Source organism: Trichosurus vulpecula, chromosome 6 (genome assembly GCF_011100635.1).
Source record: "Trichosurus vulpecula isolate mTriVul1 chromosome 6, mTriVul1.pri, whole genome shotgun sequence".
Classification (NCBI taxonomy): domain Eukaryota; kingdom Metazoa; phylum Chordata; class Mammalia; order Diprotodontia; family Phalangeridae; genus Trichosurus; species Trichosurus vulpecula.
Genome location: NC_050578.1, coordinates 217,937,254 through 217,955,315, shown reverse-complemented (window position 1 = coordinate 217,955,315; position 18,062 = coordinate 217,937,254). Strand labels below are relative to the sequence as shown.

Below are 18,062 nucleotides of genomic sequence, written 5' to 3'. Positions count from 1 at the left end.
GGACCAGATCTTAGGAGCTCTCTTCCTCCTTGAGCAAATTAACATTCTGTGGAGCCTAGGAAAATGATTCCTCCTGTTTGAAAGGTGTCCCACACCTGTTGTTTGTTGTTGTTCATCCTTCATTTTCTAAGAGGACCAATGACATCACAGGATGATGTCTTGACTTGTGAGTGAATTGGATTTAAGTGAGGCTGAGTGGCACAAAATCTTCAGCCTTACTTTCTCCTCCAGAGTCATTGAAGTCCACTGGCAGTTCCATTCCTTCTGTTTCCACTTTGCCTTCTAGTTCTAAGAGATCTGGACAGTTTTAAGATTTCTTGAAATAAGGTGTGTGGGCTCTTTTTGGTTGTGGTGTTTATTAATAGTACAATGATTCTTAAATTTTTTTTTATGCTCAGTCATTTTCCAGATCAGTTTTGTTGTGAGATATCTTACATTTCCTTTTATACTTTCAATCTTCTAAGTTTGTTTTAATATTTCTTGTTGCCTTATGGAGTCATTAGCTTCTATTTGGTCCATTCAAATTTTCAGGGAGTTTGCTGCTTGGACAAGGCCTTGTACCTCTTGTGCCAGTCTGTTCATTCTCTTTCCAGTTCTTACTTCCATAGCTCTCATTTCTTTTCCAGTGTTTTCCTCAAGTATTCTGATTTCATTTATAAAAATATTTTAAATTCTTTTTTAAATTCCTGCTTCATCTCTTCTAGGCACTATAATTTGTGTCTGAGTTTGTGTCTAAGATATGTTTTCTCTAGAAGCTTTGCTTATAGATATTTTGGAGTCATCCTCTGTTCCTAGGTATATGTCTTGACCCTCCCTGCCACCATAACAGCTCTTTCTGGGGAGATTCTTTTTTTGTTTGCCCAATCTTCCAGCCTCCAACAAGTATCCTTACTTTGAACTTGATATTAGAGCTGGAAAATCTGGGCTAGTCTTGTTGAAGTTTTCTTGGGATTACTGAATATTGTGTTATTCCAGGAACTCAGGGATATCCTGGAAACCATTTTTTCACTAGTCTGATCCAGAGCAAAGTCTGAGTGCTGTTCTAGTCTGAGGAGAAGCATGCTTAGTTTTAAAAAAAAAATAAAGATAAACTTTGTTTTAGATAAGTTACGTTTTATGTATGTGTCATCAGGACATTCATACAGTGATGTTCTGTGGGTAGCTGGGGATATAGATCTGGAGCTTTGGAAAGAGGAGAGACTAGATATGTAGATTTGGAAGTCATCTGTATGGTGCTGAGAGTTAAAACCATTCAAGTGGATAAGATTGCCAAGGAAGACAATGTAGAGAGGGAAAATATCTAAGGACAGAAAATTCTGGGGAACGTTAATAGAACATAAACTCCTTGAGGGCAGTGATTTTTCTTTCTGTTTTTGTATTACCTAGCAAGCACCTTGTAAGAACTTTTAATAAATATTTATTGAACTGAATATCCATTTTAAGGAATCTGGAAAAGGACAGGGATCAAGAAAAAGAGACAGAGGAGAAGTGGTTAGTTCCGAATGACTTCTTACTGTACAGTTGTGATACTACTTTAGAAAACTTGGAACACAAAAGTTCAGCAATCTAAAGGGAAAAATTTAAGGGTGATTACTTACCTTTTTCTTATGTATTAACTTCCTTATGGACAGAACCTACAGCAGAGTAGCTAGCCGACAGAAGGGGGGAAAAGGCAGCTTGGAATTTCTCCATCTAGAAAGCCAATGATTGCCTTAATGAAAGCACTGTGGCAATTAAGACATAAGCAGAAGTTTGCTAATTACTGATTGCTCTCATATCTGGGAATACTAGCACCAGATAAACAAAGGAAGCCCCTAAGAGGACTGCTTCAGGGAGCTGTAATCACTTGGTTGGAAGCCAGAAAACTGGGTAGCCAGAGCAAAGTCTCTGCAAGTTTTAAGTGCATTAAGTGAGGGAAGCCACACAGAACCAAGGACTGGAAGGTGTGGAAAACAATTTCAGTAAGTTGCAGAGATTGTACCTGCACCAAACCATTTGGGCTTCTTGTAGAAGTAAAGACCAAATTACTTGACTAAATGAGAAAGTATTCCTTGTAGGATAAAAATTATCTAAGAAAGAAATCATGAAAGAAAAGGCTCTGAGGAGGTAGAGAAGGTTTACACGCAGCTCATTGCCCTCTACTAGGCTATTATAATAGTCTTATAACAGGTCTTTGCATCTCTACTTTCTGTTTCCTTCATGCCTTTAATACTGCTCTTATGTGTAGATGCAGTCATATCATTCTTCTTTTCATAAACCATTCAAAATTATTTAAAAAGCAGGTAAGGAAATTCAGAACATCCAGAGTTCATCCCCAGGCCAATGAACCAGTGGGGAAAGGTGGCTTAGTATACACTCTAATGGAATCTTGATGGACCAGAAAGTTGCTTTGTCTTCCTAATGGGGATATTCTGCTTGCACTATCTACTTCATATAAGGTTGGTGTGGAGAAACAAAAGCAAAACCTTGGCTAACCTCAAAGTGGTTGGTATTGATAGGTCAAACCTTTGTCAGCAGTAGCTGATGTATGGGACAAACTCATTTATCTGACCTCACCTTGGGTCTCTACTTCTAGGCCTTTTTGTTTTTTTTTTTTCCCTTATAGGTTTAAAGAACCTTCCACTTTCCTTCTGTGGGGAATATTATGTAGGAGCATATATCTTTTTTTTTATAAATTTATTTTTTATTTTTAGTTTACAGCATTCAGTTCCACAAGTTTTTGGGTTCCAAATTTTCTCTCCCTCCCCCCTCAAGACGGCATGCAATCCAATATTCCAGCTGTAGAGAAGAATTATAACCAATGGAATGAATCATGAGAAAGGAGAAACAAAACCAAAAAAGAAGGGGAAAAAAAAGCAAACAGTTTGCCTCGATCTGCATTCAGACTCCATAATTCTTTGTCTGGATGTGCACAGCTTTTTCCATCATGAGTCTTTGAGGCTGCCTTTGAACCTTGCACTGGTGAGAGGAGTCAAATCTATCAAAGTTAGTCCTTACAGATACCGTGTGTCTATAATCGTGTATAATGACCTCCTGGTTCTGCTCCCCTTGCTCAGCATCAGTTCATATAAATCTTTCCAGGTTATGATGAAGTCCATCTTTTCTTCATTTCTTACTGAACAATAGTATTCCATTACATTCATATACCACAATTTGTTCAGTCATTCCCCAATTGATGGGCATCACCTTGATTTCCAATTCTTTGCCACCACAAAAAAAGCTGCTATAAATATATTTGTACATATGGGTCCATTTCCCACTTGTATGATCTCTTTGGGATACAGCCCTAGAAGTGCTGGGTCAAAGGGTGTGCACATTTTTATAGCCCTTAGGGCATAGTTCCAGATTGCTCTCTGGAATGGCTGGATCACTTCACAACTCCACTAACAATGTAGCAGTATAGAAGCACATATCTTAAGGGATCTTAGTGATCTCTGATAATTTTTGGAACATTCACATGAGACTCTATAGGGACCTTTCTCCTACCAAACTTCACAGTAGTTCTATGTTGAAAGCTACAATGGACATTATAGGTCATAAGTTCAGTGTTTTGGGGGATCCTAGGGGATTCTTTGACAATTTGCTTCGTTTATCCCTTGTTGAAATGACAACCAGCCTAACTGCTGTTTGCCTCAGTCTCTTGGAAGTCAGTTGCTGCCTCCTTGTGCTCATAACAGTTTCCTTAGAGGGACCGAGGTGACAAAATAAGGAGTCCCATCCGGCACTGATTTCTGAAGTGCTAAACTAGTCCCACCCAGGTTTTGAACAGGAAGCCTTAGGCTCTATGACTTGGCTGATGTTCTCCTAAGCTAGCAGTTTCACATGATCTTTTTCATGATCTAGAGTCATCAGTACAGTGCCCACCTCTACCTAACTTGTTGTAAACATTTAATAGATGAAAGTAATGTAGAGGTTCCCGGCCTCTCCATCCCTTTAGGACCGTGTGGCAGATAATGAACTGGATGGCTTCCCTTTCTGTGGAGCTGGAATATATTAGAGCTCTCATGTTCATCCTTAGTTTCTTCTAAGTAAATCTCACTGGTGCCTTTAAAAGCCAGGATGTCATCTGCAGTCTGTTGACTAACAAAGAAGGGAGCAAGGATTTAGGAGGCGAGCAAAACTGAAGGTCATTCTTAGGGGTTTTGTTTTTTAATGATTTTGAAATGAAATGGTTGGATGGAGCTAACCTTTAAGGTAAAGAATTAAGAGGTGGGTGAGTCAAGTAATTTCTGACCCAAGTAGGGCTCAGAGGGAAATGGCTTGAACCAGGCAGGGTAGCACTTGACTGCCAAGCCCTGCATGCGTCCCCAGGACCAGCAGGGGGCAGCAGCAGTCTTGGTTCTAACTCTACACTTGGTCCACAAGCCAAGGGAGTTCAGCCTAGGAGTGGCCAGAGAGATGATGGGTCAGCAGAAGGCGCAGTGGATCTAGCTGGGTTGGGAGGGTCTAGAAGCAGGGTCTTCTAGCCAGCAGCAGACTGAGGATAGCCACAGCAGAGCCAGCAGGGCCTGAGACTCTGGGAGAGGGTCCCTTTGAGGAGGCTGCTGCAGCCTGGGAGCCGTAGTGCTGCTTCTTCCAGGAAGCCGCCTGACAGTGCTGGGGCTAAAGTGGACCGGTCCTTTTTTTTTTAACTGCGCATCCCTCTGTGGCATCCCCTCTGCTTTTGCCACATAACCAGCTCATGTTATTTCTCTATGTGTGAAAGAGGGATTAGATTTGTTCTACTTGGCCATTGAGGACAGAACTGCAGCCCAGGGTGGGGGATTACTGGGAGATGGATGTCATTTCATTATGACAAAAGACTTCTGGAAAAACTAGAGCTGTCCAAAAGTGGAATGGACTGATTTAGGAGGCAGTGAGCTGCCTATCTCGGGAAGTCTTCAAGCAGAGCCCAGATCACCATATTGGGAGATGTTATAGAAGATTCCTGCTTTGGGCAAAGGTTGGACCAGACAACCTTTGAATAATGGCTAACGTTTCTATAGTGCCACTGTGTTCTGGTACAGTGCCAGGTGCTTTACAATCATCATCTCATTTGATCCTCACAGCAATGCTGGGTTAGGGTAGGAGGTAGGTGCATTATTATTTGGGATAATATATCTGTTAATATAATAGATTATATGTAATATTGTGTATAATATATAACATTTTATATGTATTGTAATAAATCATATATACTGCAGGTGCTATTATTACCATCCTCATTTTACAGATGAGGAAACTGAGGCAAGAAGTTAAGTGACTTGCCCAGGGTCACACACACATACACAGTGTCTGAGGCGCTATCTAGACTGTCTTCCCAACTCCTAGCTGGTGTTCCGTTCACTGCACCACCTAGCTGGCCCCTCTCTGAGGTACAACCGACGTACCTCATTTTATTGTGCTTTACAGATATTGTAGGGGCTTTTTTGTTTTTATTAATTAAAGGTTTATTTAATTAAATAAATTAAAGGTTTGTGGCAACCCTGCATTGAGCAAGTCTGTCGGCACCATTGTTTCAATAATACATGCTCATTTCCTGTCTCTGTGTCACATTTTGGTAATTCTTGCAATATTCGAGACTTTTCCACTATTATTATGTCTGTTGTCAGTGATCTTTGGTGTTACTATTATAATTGTTTTGGGGCTCCACAAACCGCACCCGTACAAGACAGGAAACTTCATCAATAAATGTTATGTGTGCTCTGCCTGCCCTACCCAACTGGCTGTTCCTGGCGCTCTCGCGCTCTCTCTCTCGCTGTCTCGCTGTCACGTGCGCGCGCTCTCTCTCTTTCTCTCCCCCTCTCTCTGTGTCTCTTGCTCTCTCACTCTCTCACCTCCCTGTCCCCTAAGACACAGTATTGAAATTAGGCCAGTTAATGACCCTACAATGGCTTCTCTGTACAAGTGAAAGAAGCAGTTAGTCTATGCAGGAAACTTCATTGTTGTCTTATTTTAAGAAATTGCCACAGCCACCCCAACCTTCATCAACCCCCACCCTGATCAGACAGCAGCCATCAACTTTGAGGCCAGACCCTCCAACAGCAAAAAGATTATGACTCACTGAAGGCTCACATGAGGGTTAGCAGTTTTTAGCAATAAAGTATTTTTTAATTAAGGTATGTACATTTATTTTAGATAAAATACTATTGCATGCTTAATAAACTACAGTATAATGTAAGCATAACTTTTATATCCTCTGGGAAACTAAAAAATTCGTGTGACTCACATTATTGTGATATTTGCTTTATCGTGCTGGTCTGAAACCAAATCTGCAGTATCTCTGAGGTATGCCTGTAACACTGCTATAATACACAGCATTTGTGGTATGTTAGAGAGTTACAAAACAGTAATTCTGTTTTTCTAATATAATTAGTAATTCAGTGGTTCACCCAGGGGCCTGAAATTGCATCATTTATTATAATTTAAGGCATCTTGTTCTTCATATCAGAGTTGTGCCTTTGGTAATGGAACCAATATAGTGATTTTCAGACTACTTGTGGCAAATCAATGGAACTTTGCTTTTGGTTTGCTGTGATCATGTAGGTATTGCCTTGAATCTGAAAATCTAGGTTCCTTCTCCTTCCATCTGACCCTATGAACACAGAGCACTATCGGGTATGTTAGAGTATGGTGGGATATCATCGTTCCTTTTTGACTCACATACAAAGACTTGTTCTTGGTGTCCCCTGGCAGTAGGGCAGTGCAGTTGATTCTGTGGAGTTCTAGCCAGGAGAACTAACTTGTGTTTAATGTTTCCTTTGATGCAATTAGAATTATATGCCACATATGAAAGTAACTACTTGGATTTTGCAGAAAGATGTTAATAAGTTTAATTTGCTCTTCTCTCTTTTAGGGGAATTATTGAAGCTCGCTTTGTGTATGTCTTTGTTCTGGGTATTCTTTTCACTGGAACCAAAGACTTGCTTAAATCCCAAGTCATTTCTGCAGATGTCAATGTCAGGAGTCGAGGTTTGTGGGAAATATATAGCGGATTAGTTCTTCTAGCAGCCTTGTTGCTCCGACCTCACAATCTTCCTGTTTTGGTGTTTAGTCTGTTAATTCAGGCTGTAATGACAAAATTCATCTGGAAGCCCTTGAAACATGATGCAGCTCAGATTACCATAATGCATTATTGGTTTGGCCAAGCATTCTTTTATTTTCAGGTATGTGACTGCCACCAAGACAAGACTGTTTGCTTTTTACATGTCTTTTGTTTTTTAGAAGTCTGTCTTTTACAGTCTTCTGTTTACTTTTTACATGTTGTTTCTGTTTTCTTTAACTTGGGGAAAATTATTAACAGTATTACAGGTCTAGAAGTTGTAGTCTTGTTCACAAATCATTGTATATGCTTTATCTCATATTATTGTCTATAAATGTGTCACGTCTGTTCAACTCATTGTAAACAGGGATGACCTTATGTGTAGGCTGGTAGAGTTTTGTAGTGTCAGGGCTATGAAGAAGCTACCTTTTCCCAGGGAACAAAGCCATTTATTCCAGAATTAAAGTTAGATGACAAGACATTCACACTTAGGTATATGTGTAGTGCTTAGCAACTTTGGAAGCTACTGAGAATAAAGGCAAAGAATTTCAGTCCTATCAATCCCACCTGGACCTTTTAAGTCTCATTCCCAAGTCAACTTTCTTGGAAATTAAGGACATTATAGAGAATAAAATAAACTCCTTTACCTCTGAGACTTTTTTTTAAAAATAAATTCTAGCTAACTGGCTGGTTGCAGCTGACTGGGGTCTACATCACAAAAGAGCTAATGACTGTTCTGGGGCTATAAACTAAACAGCTTGAAGGCTTCTTCCCCCAGGGAGAAGAAACTATATCATGTTTAAAAACAAGCTAGTGGCATCAAAGAACAGTAACAGCAAAAAAGCTGTGCCAAAGTCAAACACCTACAAATGGCATCTGAGAGCACTAGCTTAGTGACTAAACTGCAGAGCAGCTGATAACCAGCAGACTGAAAATGAAAGAAGTGGCATCTCATCAAAATACTCAGAGGAGAATGGTCATGCCCAGTGGAAAGGAGAATAAAGTAGCTGAGTACAAATGTACATAGTGGAAAGCCAAGAGCAGTGTGATGGAATCAGCAAGGGACATCAGTATCTCCAGAGCAACAAAGGTCACTTGTATACCTGGCCCTCCGTATTCCTTATGTATAATGCAATAATATGAATAAATATTTATTAAGTGCTCCCTCCAAAAAAGAAGTTGTAGTCTTTGCTGAAAGAAATAATTGTCAGTTTTTGGCATTATAGATTATATGTATTGTAAAAATATTTCATTAATGTATTTTTTACATCACCTTCGTTTCCAAATATGCTCCTTTTCCCCTACCCAGTGAGCTGTGCCCTGTGACACAGAATAAAGAAGGGTAAAACTTTTCAGCAAAACCAACCAACAGAACCATCTAACAGTATAGGCATTATTCTAGGACCATAGTCTCTCACCTCTGCAAAGAAGAGAGAGGAAAATAGATTTTACCAACTCTTCTCCTAGGCAGGGCTTATTCATTATAATTATGCAGTGATCAGTTTCATGTTTTGTGTTTTCCATTTACTTTGTTGTCATTATATGAATTGTTTTCTTGGTTTTGCTTACTTCATTCTATATCACTTTATACGTCTTCCCATGCTTTTTGGCATCCATCATATTCATTGTTTTCTTATGGTATGGTAATATTCCCCTAATGGCAGCGACTTAGTTTCCAGTCTTTGCCATCGTACAAGGTGATGCTATGACTAGATGAATAGTTTGGTGTATATGGGACCTTTCTTTTCTGTCTTTGACTTCCTTGGGGGTATGTGTCTGTCTGTCTGTCTGTGTGTACACATATATAATCTCTTGGGCAAAGGGTAGCATGATTCCAAATTGTTTACCCGAATGGTTGCACCAATTCACAGCTCTACCAAGAGTGTTATTAGTGTACCTGACTTTCTGTAACTCCTCCAGCATCAACTGTTTCCATTAGCTGTCATCTCTGCCAGTTTCCTGGATGTGAGGTGGAATGGTAGCTATTCAACAAAATTCAGTTTAATCGACTTTTTAATAAATGCGTACTTGGGCATGGCACTAACTGTATAACGACGAACATCTGTAGTCCCTGCCCTCAAGGACTTAGTCTAATTGGGAGGATTTATCGTGTACACAGATAAGCATAACACAGGTAAAATGTGATAAGGGTAAAAGAGAGCTCCAGTGTGATAGAGAAATGTGAGGAGACAGATCCCTTTGAACCGGGGATGGAAGAATCATGCAAGTCCTTATAGTGAAGGTGGTACTTGAGTTAGACCTTGGAGAAGAAAGAGAATTATCTAGAGGGAGCGCATTCCAGGTGTGAGGTTACACTGTACCAGAGAGAGAGACCAGATTAGGGAATAACCGTAGTCCCTTTTGACTGGCAGTCAGAGTGTGGGAAGGGAGATAGTATAGAAGCAAGGCTGGAAATAAGTGTAGAAATGGTCTTGGAGTCAGATTACGGAGAGCCTTCAAAGACTCGAGCCTAAGGAATTTGTGTTGTATTTTGTAGACATGAAAGAAGCACAGGATTTTGAAGCAGAAGAGCATGTGCATTAGGAAGATGAATTTGGCAGTTACATGAAGGATAAATTAGATTGGAGAAGAGGGAGACTGGAGCCAGGGATAGCAGGATCATAGAACTCAGAGCTGCAAAGGGCCTTGGAGAACATCCGTTCCAGTCCCTTTGCTTTACAGATGAGGAGACACTGGTAAGAGGCAAACAAGTTAAATGAATTTCCTGGAGCCACACAGATAGTAAAGGTCTGGTCCAGAATTCAAACCCAGTTATCCTGACTCCAGATACAGGGTTCTTTTTGCTACATTACTGCCTCTCCATTAGGATGCCATTATAGTCATCTCAGTGTGGAACCATTTGGGAGAGTGAAAGGTGAAAATTCCAGCCTTCTGTTCAGTATGACCTTGAGTTGGGCTCATTTCTTGTTTCTCTTCTCTCTCCCTTCTTTCTCTTTTTCTTCCCTCCTCCTCTTCTTCCCTCTGCTTCCTCCCACCTTCTCTTCTTCTCTCCCCACTTCCTCTTTTCTCCTCTAGTACCAGAGAAGTGCTAGTCCCATGCTACTCTGCCCTGGTCGGATTGTGTCTGTAATAGTATGTTCACTTCTGGATGCTACAATTATATCTTCAGTGGAATGCATGAAAAAAATGGATTGAAACATGTTTTGACCATGGGAAAGCACTTTTTAATGTGGTTTATCCAATACATTTATCTGGCTCCTAAACTTGGTAGCTAGCTTCCAAATCCAGAACAGATTTGTTTGTGCCTTGTTTGTGTCTGGCTGTGACAGTTGTCCAGATCCCATTTCAAAACTCTCAGGGCAGGAGATTCATGTCCTCCTTGAGCAGTTTACATTTATGCACATTGTGTTACTCTTCACTATCATGCCTTAAGACACTTTGTATTCCTCTGGTTAACAAACTTTGCTGCCAAGAGCTCCTGCAATGCGGCCAACTTAGAAGTTCTCATTGCCAGTGAAGCTGCTTTTCTCTGGTCTCATCTCACTTGGAGACAGGCAGTAGCTGTTTCCTCTTTTACTTGGGCTTCTAAGCCAATGAAGATTGACTTTATTCCTACCAAAATTCTAGAAACTGAGTATTAAGGGAATGGTTTGCAAACATTTAGAAAAGGGAGTGATATTTACAAAGAGCCAATTTAAGTTCATTAAGATTAGGTCATGCCAGGCTAATCTAATTTCTTTTTTCTTTTTTTTTTTTTCGCTGGCAGCTCAGGAGAGTGCCAAAAACATCATTTACCTCTAATTTGGTGAAACATTTGACAGTCTTTGTCAACAATTTGAAGATACATAGACTAAATGGTAGTATAAATAGGCACATTCAAACTGGTTGAATGTCAGGCCCAAAAGGCACTCATGTATTGATGGATTTCCCTTTGGAGGGAAGTCTCTTAGTAGAGTGCCTCAGGAATCTATCCTTAATCCTGGACTGTTCAACATTTTGTCAGATAAAGACATAGACAACATTCTTATAAAATGCATAGATGATGTAAAGCAGGGAGGGGTAGCTGGCACATTGAGTGGTAGATTTTTTCAGTTGAGGGTGTTACTTGATCAGTGTTAGGATTTCATGATAAAGAAGCTCCCTCTAATGTAGAATAACAACTGGTCTGTAATTGATAATCTTAGAGAGTTGCCTGACAGGTCAGTGAAAGATTAAGGAATTTGCCCAAGGTCACAGAATCAAGGATATGTCAGAGCCAGAACTTTCTGACTGACATTGGCTTTCTCTCCATTAGGCCACAGTGCCTCTCAGAATGACAGAAGTAGGAGACAAAAGACTTCAAGAGCTATGATAGACTATGAACTAAGTCTAATTGCAGATTAAATTTAATTGGGATCAGTGCAAAATCCTAGTTCATTCAGGACTTAGAACTAGAAGAGAAGCCCAAACCTCAGTTTGTAGAAGGACCTCAGACCCAGAGAGGCTCAGGGTGGCGCTGAAGGTGAACAGCACACTCAGGTTTCAGGCCTCGGTTCTCAAACAGAGAATCCTATGCTCTTTCCACTACACCTACACTGTGTTGTTTTTTTTTTTTCCTTGAAAAATCAATTGTACAAGTGCACTGTGATGGAAGATAGCAAATGGTTCCTGCGAACAGGTCTTAGCACACGCTGGAAGCTCAGTGTGAGTCAGCAGTTTGATTGAGCTGGAAAACTAAGAACATCTTTGACTCCTTGGGGAGAAGCAGAGTCCAGAAGCAGGTTATTGAGGGTGCCCTTTCATCTAGTCAGGCCATATCTGGAGGATTATTTGTGTTTAGTTCCAGGAGCTGAGAGTATCCAGAGAAGGGCAGATAGGATGGGCAAGGGGTTCAGCGACAGGCTATATGAGAAACACTTGGAAGACCTCAGGACATTTTTCCTGGAGAAGAGTGAACTTTGGGGGATACATTATGCCTGTCTTCAGATAATATGGGAAGGGCTCGCACATGTGATCTCATCTATGGAGGCCGCATATGTGAAGTGCTTTGCAAACCTTAAAGCCCTTTAGAAACACTAGCTTTTATTATGGCAGAAAGATTCAACTTGTTTTGCTTGGCCCAAAGAGAGAAGTAGAAGGAAGGCAGGCTGGGGCAGTGGACTTGACATTAGAGAGCCTGATTTGAATCCCCCTCAGCTGCCTTCTGCCTGTGTGACTGTCCAATCTCTCTGGATCTCAGTTTCTTCATCTGTAAAATGAGGCCCTTGGAATGGGCTGCCTTGAGGGGTAGTAGATTCCCTGTCACTAAAGATTTTTTTAAAGTGGTAGCTGGAGGGATGTCATAGAGAGGATTCCTTTGTAGCTATACCATGAGCCTAATGACCTCCAATTGTCAGATTCTTTTTGTGTATTTCTGGTCTGAACTAGAGTGGTGGGAGTAGCAAGGAGGGTCTGTAGGCGAGAGCATTTGCAAAGATGAATCTACAGGAGTTGGCAGCTGATTAGAGAGTGAGGAAGAGAGGAAGACGATTCAAGGTCTGAGCTGTGGTGTCTGGGACTATCAACAGAATTGTGAAGGGAACAAGGGGAAGATAATTCAGTTCAATGCGTATTGAGTTTCAGGGGCTGCTGGGACATCTAGGTGGATGTGCCTGTGAAATTTGTGACTGAAAGTCTATGTTTAGAAGTCATCCACTTAGAGATGATCCTTGGAGTTGTGAGAGCAGATGTGATAATCCAAGATATAGAGAGAAAAGAGAGAGAGGGCCAAGGACTAGATGAAGTTCTAATAACCTTCTTGGATCTAAAATTCTTTTTCTATGGGACAGGATCCAATACAAAGCCTTCTAGTTGGAAACAGAGATCTCTCTTCACATCCACCCATTAATCCATATTCTTTGCTTAGGGACGATCAGTTATGTGTCTGCCTCTTGTGTTATCCAACCCACGTTCCTCCATCTTGTCTGAAAAGATAGATTGAGAGGCTTTTTCCCAAGGGTGCTGAAATCTACATCTACCATGTGGTCAACTAAAATCTTACTTGTAAAATCAAATGTCCTTTAGCTCTTCAATTACTAAGAGACAATGTACTTGCATTTCATAAGCATGTGTGAATTAATTATACACAATCTGGCATGTTCTATCATGGTTCCGTCCTTCATATTTTTAGACAGTATTCAAGAAGAAACTAATAAATGATGATCTTTCTCAGTAGAACTACATGTGGGATGTTAGTTAACAAATGTTTTCTTGGTCTTTATTCTCAACAATTCATTTCAGTGAGTGGAGGAACGCAGTGGCAAAGATTATTATCTAATTACTATTATTATTAATCTAATTACTCATCTCCATATCACCTATATTCAATTTATCAAGGGATTAAAATTTTAAAAAACAAAAAAACTCTTGAATATGGGTAAATCTGAGTATCTAGGGATTCACTGAGTTACACTGTGAAGAGCTTGAGATAGAATTGTTCAGTTGCCCAGTTCTGTTAGATCACCATGTCCTCCCTCGAAAATAGATAGACAGATAGATTTTCTTCTAGATTTGTATGCAGCCTTCTGACTTCAAGTACGCTCTCACTCTTTCAGTTGACTGTTTTTCATCTACAGGGAGAAGGAAGATAATTTAAAGTTCTTCTTTACTAGAATGGCTATTAATATGAACAGCTTTCAAAATAATTGGAAACTATAAATGATCATATGGAACCCTGCCCCAAATCAAAATGCTGGTTTTACCCAATACCCTACAAACTGGTAAAGATGGCAAAAATAGAAAACAGTCAATATTGGAGGGCTGTGGGAAAACAGGAACACTAATATATTGCAGGCGGTGTTGTGATTGGAGCAACCATTCTGGATAACAATTTGGATTATGCAAGAAAATGACTAAACTGTTCCTACCTTTTGACTCAGAGATCCCATTACCGGGAGGTCTAAGACAGAAACAAGAGTTCCACTATAAACCAGAATATTTATAGTAGCATGTTAGCAACGAACTGGAATCAAAGTGAGCACCTATCATTTGCAGAATGGCTCTATTTGGAGAATTGTATATACATGAATGTAATGCAGTGTTATTATGCAGATAGAAATGAGGGCTACAGGGAATTCGGAAGCATGGGAAGATTTCTATAAATTGATGCAGAATGAAACAAGTACAGGATTGTAGATTTAGAGCTGAAAGGAATCTTGAAGACCATCTAGTTCAACTCCTTCATTTAAAAAGTTCTCATACCTTTGGCTTTTACATCATCTTTCTTTCTGAATATGCTCATCCACTCTCTCTTGCCCTTCAAGGCACTACTTATAACAAAGAAATGAACAGAAAGAGGAAAAAATAAGTTTAGCAAAACCAATCAATAAATCATGATTGACAGTGTGTATAATGTTCTACGGCTGTAGTCACCCATCTCTGTAAAGAGGGGAGGAAATTGATTTTCCCAACTCTTATATTGAGCCAAGATCAAATATTACAGTTACCCAGGATTCAGTTAGGTTATTTATTCTTTCTGTTTCTATTACCATAGTCATTATGTACAGTTTTCCTGGTTCTACTTCTATTTTTTTATCAGCTCTAATAAGCCTTCTCATGCTTCTCTGACCACAGAAAAATATTCCAGAAATGACTAGGGTATAAAAACAAAAGGCACCAGTGAAACTTGCTTTTTAAGAAACAGTTGAGCTGTAATAGAAGTGTACTGTATACCAGTTCCTGAGGGCATGTAGATCATTTAAGGAATAAGCCATTTGAGGAATTTATAGTCAACAGCAAAATTCACATGATCACGGAAGCCAGGACATGGAAGGGACCTGAAAGACCATCTGGTTTCCCACCTAAAGCGTGAATTCCTCTACAACTTCATGTGATCATCTCATTTCTGCTTAAATACCATCAAGGAGGTAAAAGTCACTGCCTCATGCTACAGTCTATTCAATCTTCTGGAAGTTAGAAAGTCCTTCCTTATTAGAGGCTGAAATTGGTTTCCCCGTTACTTCTGTCATTCTGTCCTGGATATGTGCTAGCCAAAGTCTCTCCTTCCCCTCATCCTCAGTCACTCACATTTGAAGTTGGTAATCATGTCCCTCTAAGTCCTCCCTTGCCTTAAATTTCCAAGATTTAATTGCAAAGTAAGCAGTGTTTCCCTTGTTCCCCTATAACGACTCACATTTTTATAGCCCTTAAAATTTTTTGAGGTACTTTTCTCACAACAACCCTGTGAAGTAGTTACTACAGGTATTACCCTCACCTTTTTGTTGCTGAGTGGTTTCAGTCGTGTCTGACTCTCCATAACCCCATTTGGGATTTTCTTGACAAAGATACTGGAGTGGTTTGCATTTCCTTCTCCAGCTGATTTTTGTAGAACTGAGGCAAACAGGATTAAGTGACTTGTCCAAGGTCACACAGCTAGTAAAGTGTCTGAGGCTGGATTTGAACTCAGGTTCTCTTTACTCTAGGTCTAGCACCCTATCCACTGTACCATGTACCTGCCCACTGTACAGATAAGGAAATTGTGTCTCAGAAATTAAGTAATTTGCCAAGTCAGAGTGAGGTTTTAGACAAGTATTCTGACTAAAAGACAAGGCACTTTTTATTTCATGATGCCCTTACTGAGGGCTTTTAAATATGCTACAGTGATCCACAGATGCTCCTTTTTCCATGAGGCTTTCCCTGATCTTTTAGCCAGAATTGACTTCTCCCTTTTTCAAAGCACTTTGTACTTTTCTTAGGTGCAAATCCTGCACATCACAGTCTATTTTGCATTATAGTTATGTGGGTTACACATCTGATTTTCCTTGCTAGACTATATATAGGCTTCTTGGCGGTAGGGATCTTGTTTTATTAGTCTTTGTACCTCTGGCAGTCCGTAGCACAGTGTCGTGTGTAGTAAGTCTTAATAAAAAGTTTAATGAATAAATACATAATTAAGATTTGACTATTGGCATTAAACCCTCTAAGCATTGTGTAACCTTTTAAAGTGCTTTACTAAATTAATAAATTTAATACATTATTGGACTCATCTACCTTTTTTCTCCTCTATTTTCAGGGTAATTCCAATAACATTGCCACAGTGGATATTTCAGCAGGCTTTGTTGGCCTAGACCACTATATTGAAGTTCCAGCTATGTTCCTCACAGCCTTTGCAACATATGTAGGACCTATCCTTTGGGCTATTCACTTGCTGAGTTTTTTGAGTTCAGAAAACAGCAGGTAATGACTTATTTTAACTACAAATCTGGTGATGAAGTAGCTAGAATTAAGAATAAGAGTTGCATTTACAGAATTATATGAGAGTTAAGAGTTGGCATGGACCTTAGAGATCATCTAACCTGGACTCCATAAACGTGTGTTTTTTACTATTTCAATAGTTATATTTCAGCATGATTGGTTTCCTTTGTAGTCTTATGAGTTTTATGCACTTAAGAAAAAACATTCTTAGAAGGTGTCCATAGGCTTCACCAGATTGCTAAGGGCATCCATGACACAAAAAAAGGCTAAGACTCCTGATGGAGACAAACCTTACTTTATGGATTAGGGAAATGAAGCCCAGAGAGGAAAATTAAATTGCTCAAGGTTAGGGATAGGCAGTAAATAACCAGAACCAGGATTGGAATTCAGGTCTAAGTGCAGTGTTCTTCGTCCAACATGCTGCCTCCTTTGCCTTCATAGTAGTACCAGGGAGCCCAAAGGATTTTTTTTTTCCAAAGTGGTTATTCACATCCCTGACTATTCTATATAACAAGAAGGAACCATTTAGCAATAAGGGCTTGGGGAACTTCCACATATGAGACATCCAGGAGTGGTAGGGGGCTGTACCTCCAGGATTGGATTGTTCTCCCCCTGAAAGAGCTTTCCATGAGAGCTCCTGGCTACACCCTAGTCTGTTTATATCTGTTACTTTTTTTGGCCTCAACATTAGTTAGCCTGGCTTCTAAGTGCAGAGGAGACGGTACGTACTCAACTGTCCTCACGGATTTTGTCCCTGGGCATCTGGCTCAGTGGTGAGATTTGTTCTTTACATTTCTAGAGCGTATGGATAGAATAATTTGAGTATCTGACTTTAAAAGTTACGTAACCCGTGGAGAATCCCGTAGGGTACATTCTTAGGTTCCCCTAAGAGCTGCCCTGGGAGAATGTGCCAGAGGCTTGGCATAGATTTGTGAGTAAATAGAGTATCTGTGAGTAAAGGAGACTTGACTATAGTTTTTAATTGTGTTTTTAAAATAGAGGTATGTAAAACTATGTAGTTTTTGAAAGTTTATTGATGTTCTTTTCTTATTTCACTTCCTAATGACTCTCTATCCCTTCCTCCAAAATAAGTGCAGTCGAATCAAATCTACACTTGACCCTGTCAGAAAATGTCCGCCTCATCCTGCACCTCTAGTCCACAGACCCTGCCAAGAGGTGGGAGGCACACTTCCCTTTTGAGTCCTTTACGCTCATCACTGTGTATGCCGTTGGTTAGAGTTCTGAGGTCTTTAAATGTTATTTTCCCCTGTGATACTGTGGTCATATTCTACACTGCTCTCCTAATTTTATTTTCTTCACTCTGCCTCAGTTCTTCCTAAGTTCCTCATAATTCTTCATAGTCATTTCTTATGGCAGAATATTTCATTACATTAACATACTGCAATTTGTTCAGCTATTCGCCATTGGGCATTTACTTTTTTTCCATTGCTACAGATGTTTTTGTATATTTGCAGTCTTTCTCTCTGTCTTTGACTTCCTTGAGATATATGCCTAGTAGCTTTGCTTCTCTGTGTTAAATAAGTCAACAAAGAAAAAGCCATCAAGTGACTGTCACATGCAAGGCATTGTGCAGACTGGCCCTGCGAGAGTTCCAGAGTAGTATGAGACGCTTCGGGTCTTACCAGCTGTACTACGGGAATTCACGAGAAAAAGAAATCTTTGGGTACAAAAGTGGTCAGGGAAGACCCCGTGGAGTAGGCAGCATCTTACGGCAGGGAGGATTTGAATTGGCTGAGAAAAGAAGAAGAATATATTTCAGGCAAGAGAACGTGGATTTCTCCATTCAGGCCTTGCTTAGAGTCAGTAGTGTTTAGGGACCAGTAAGCCCATCATTTTGTGGAACAGAGAA

The 18,062-nt window shown here is 40.0% G+C and overlaps 1 protein-coding gene across 4 annotated transcripts in view; it reads left to right on the top strand.

Moving 5' to 3' along the window:
• The window catches only part of PIGG (phosphatidylinositol glycan anchor biosynthesis class G), a 93,502-nt gene that overhangs the window by 50,114 nt on the left and 25,326 nt on the right, over positions 1–18,062 (top strand). For 2 of the 4 annotated variants that reach the window (XM_036765495.1, XM_036765497.1), the window contains exons 11-12: positions 6,836–7,145; positions 16,011–16,174. The exons of 1 other annotated variant lie outside the window; for it this stretch is intronic. In XM_036765495.1, coding sequence (XP_036621390.1) covers positions 6,836–7,145; positions 16,011–16,174 — 474 coding nt within the window. Of the gene's footprint in view, positions 1–6,835; positions 7,146–16,010; positions 16,175–18,062 lie in introns of those variants that run through there. One more of the 4 variants, XM_036765498.1, reaches the window with a different exon arrangement.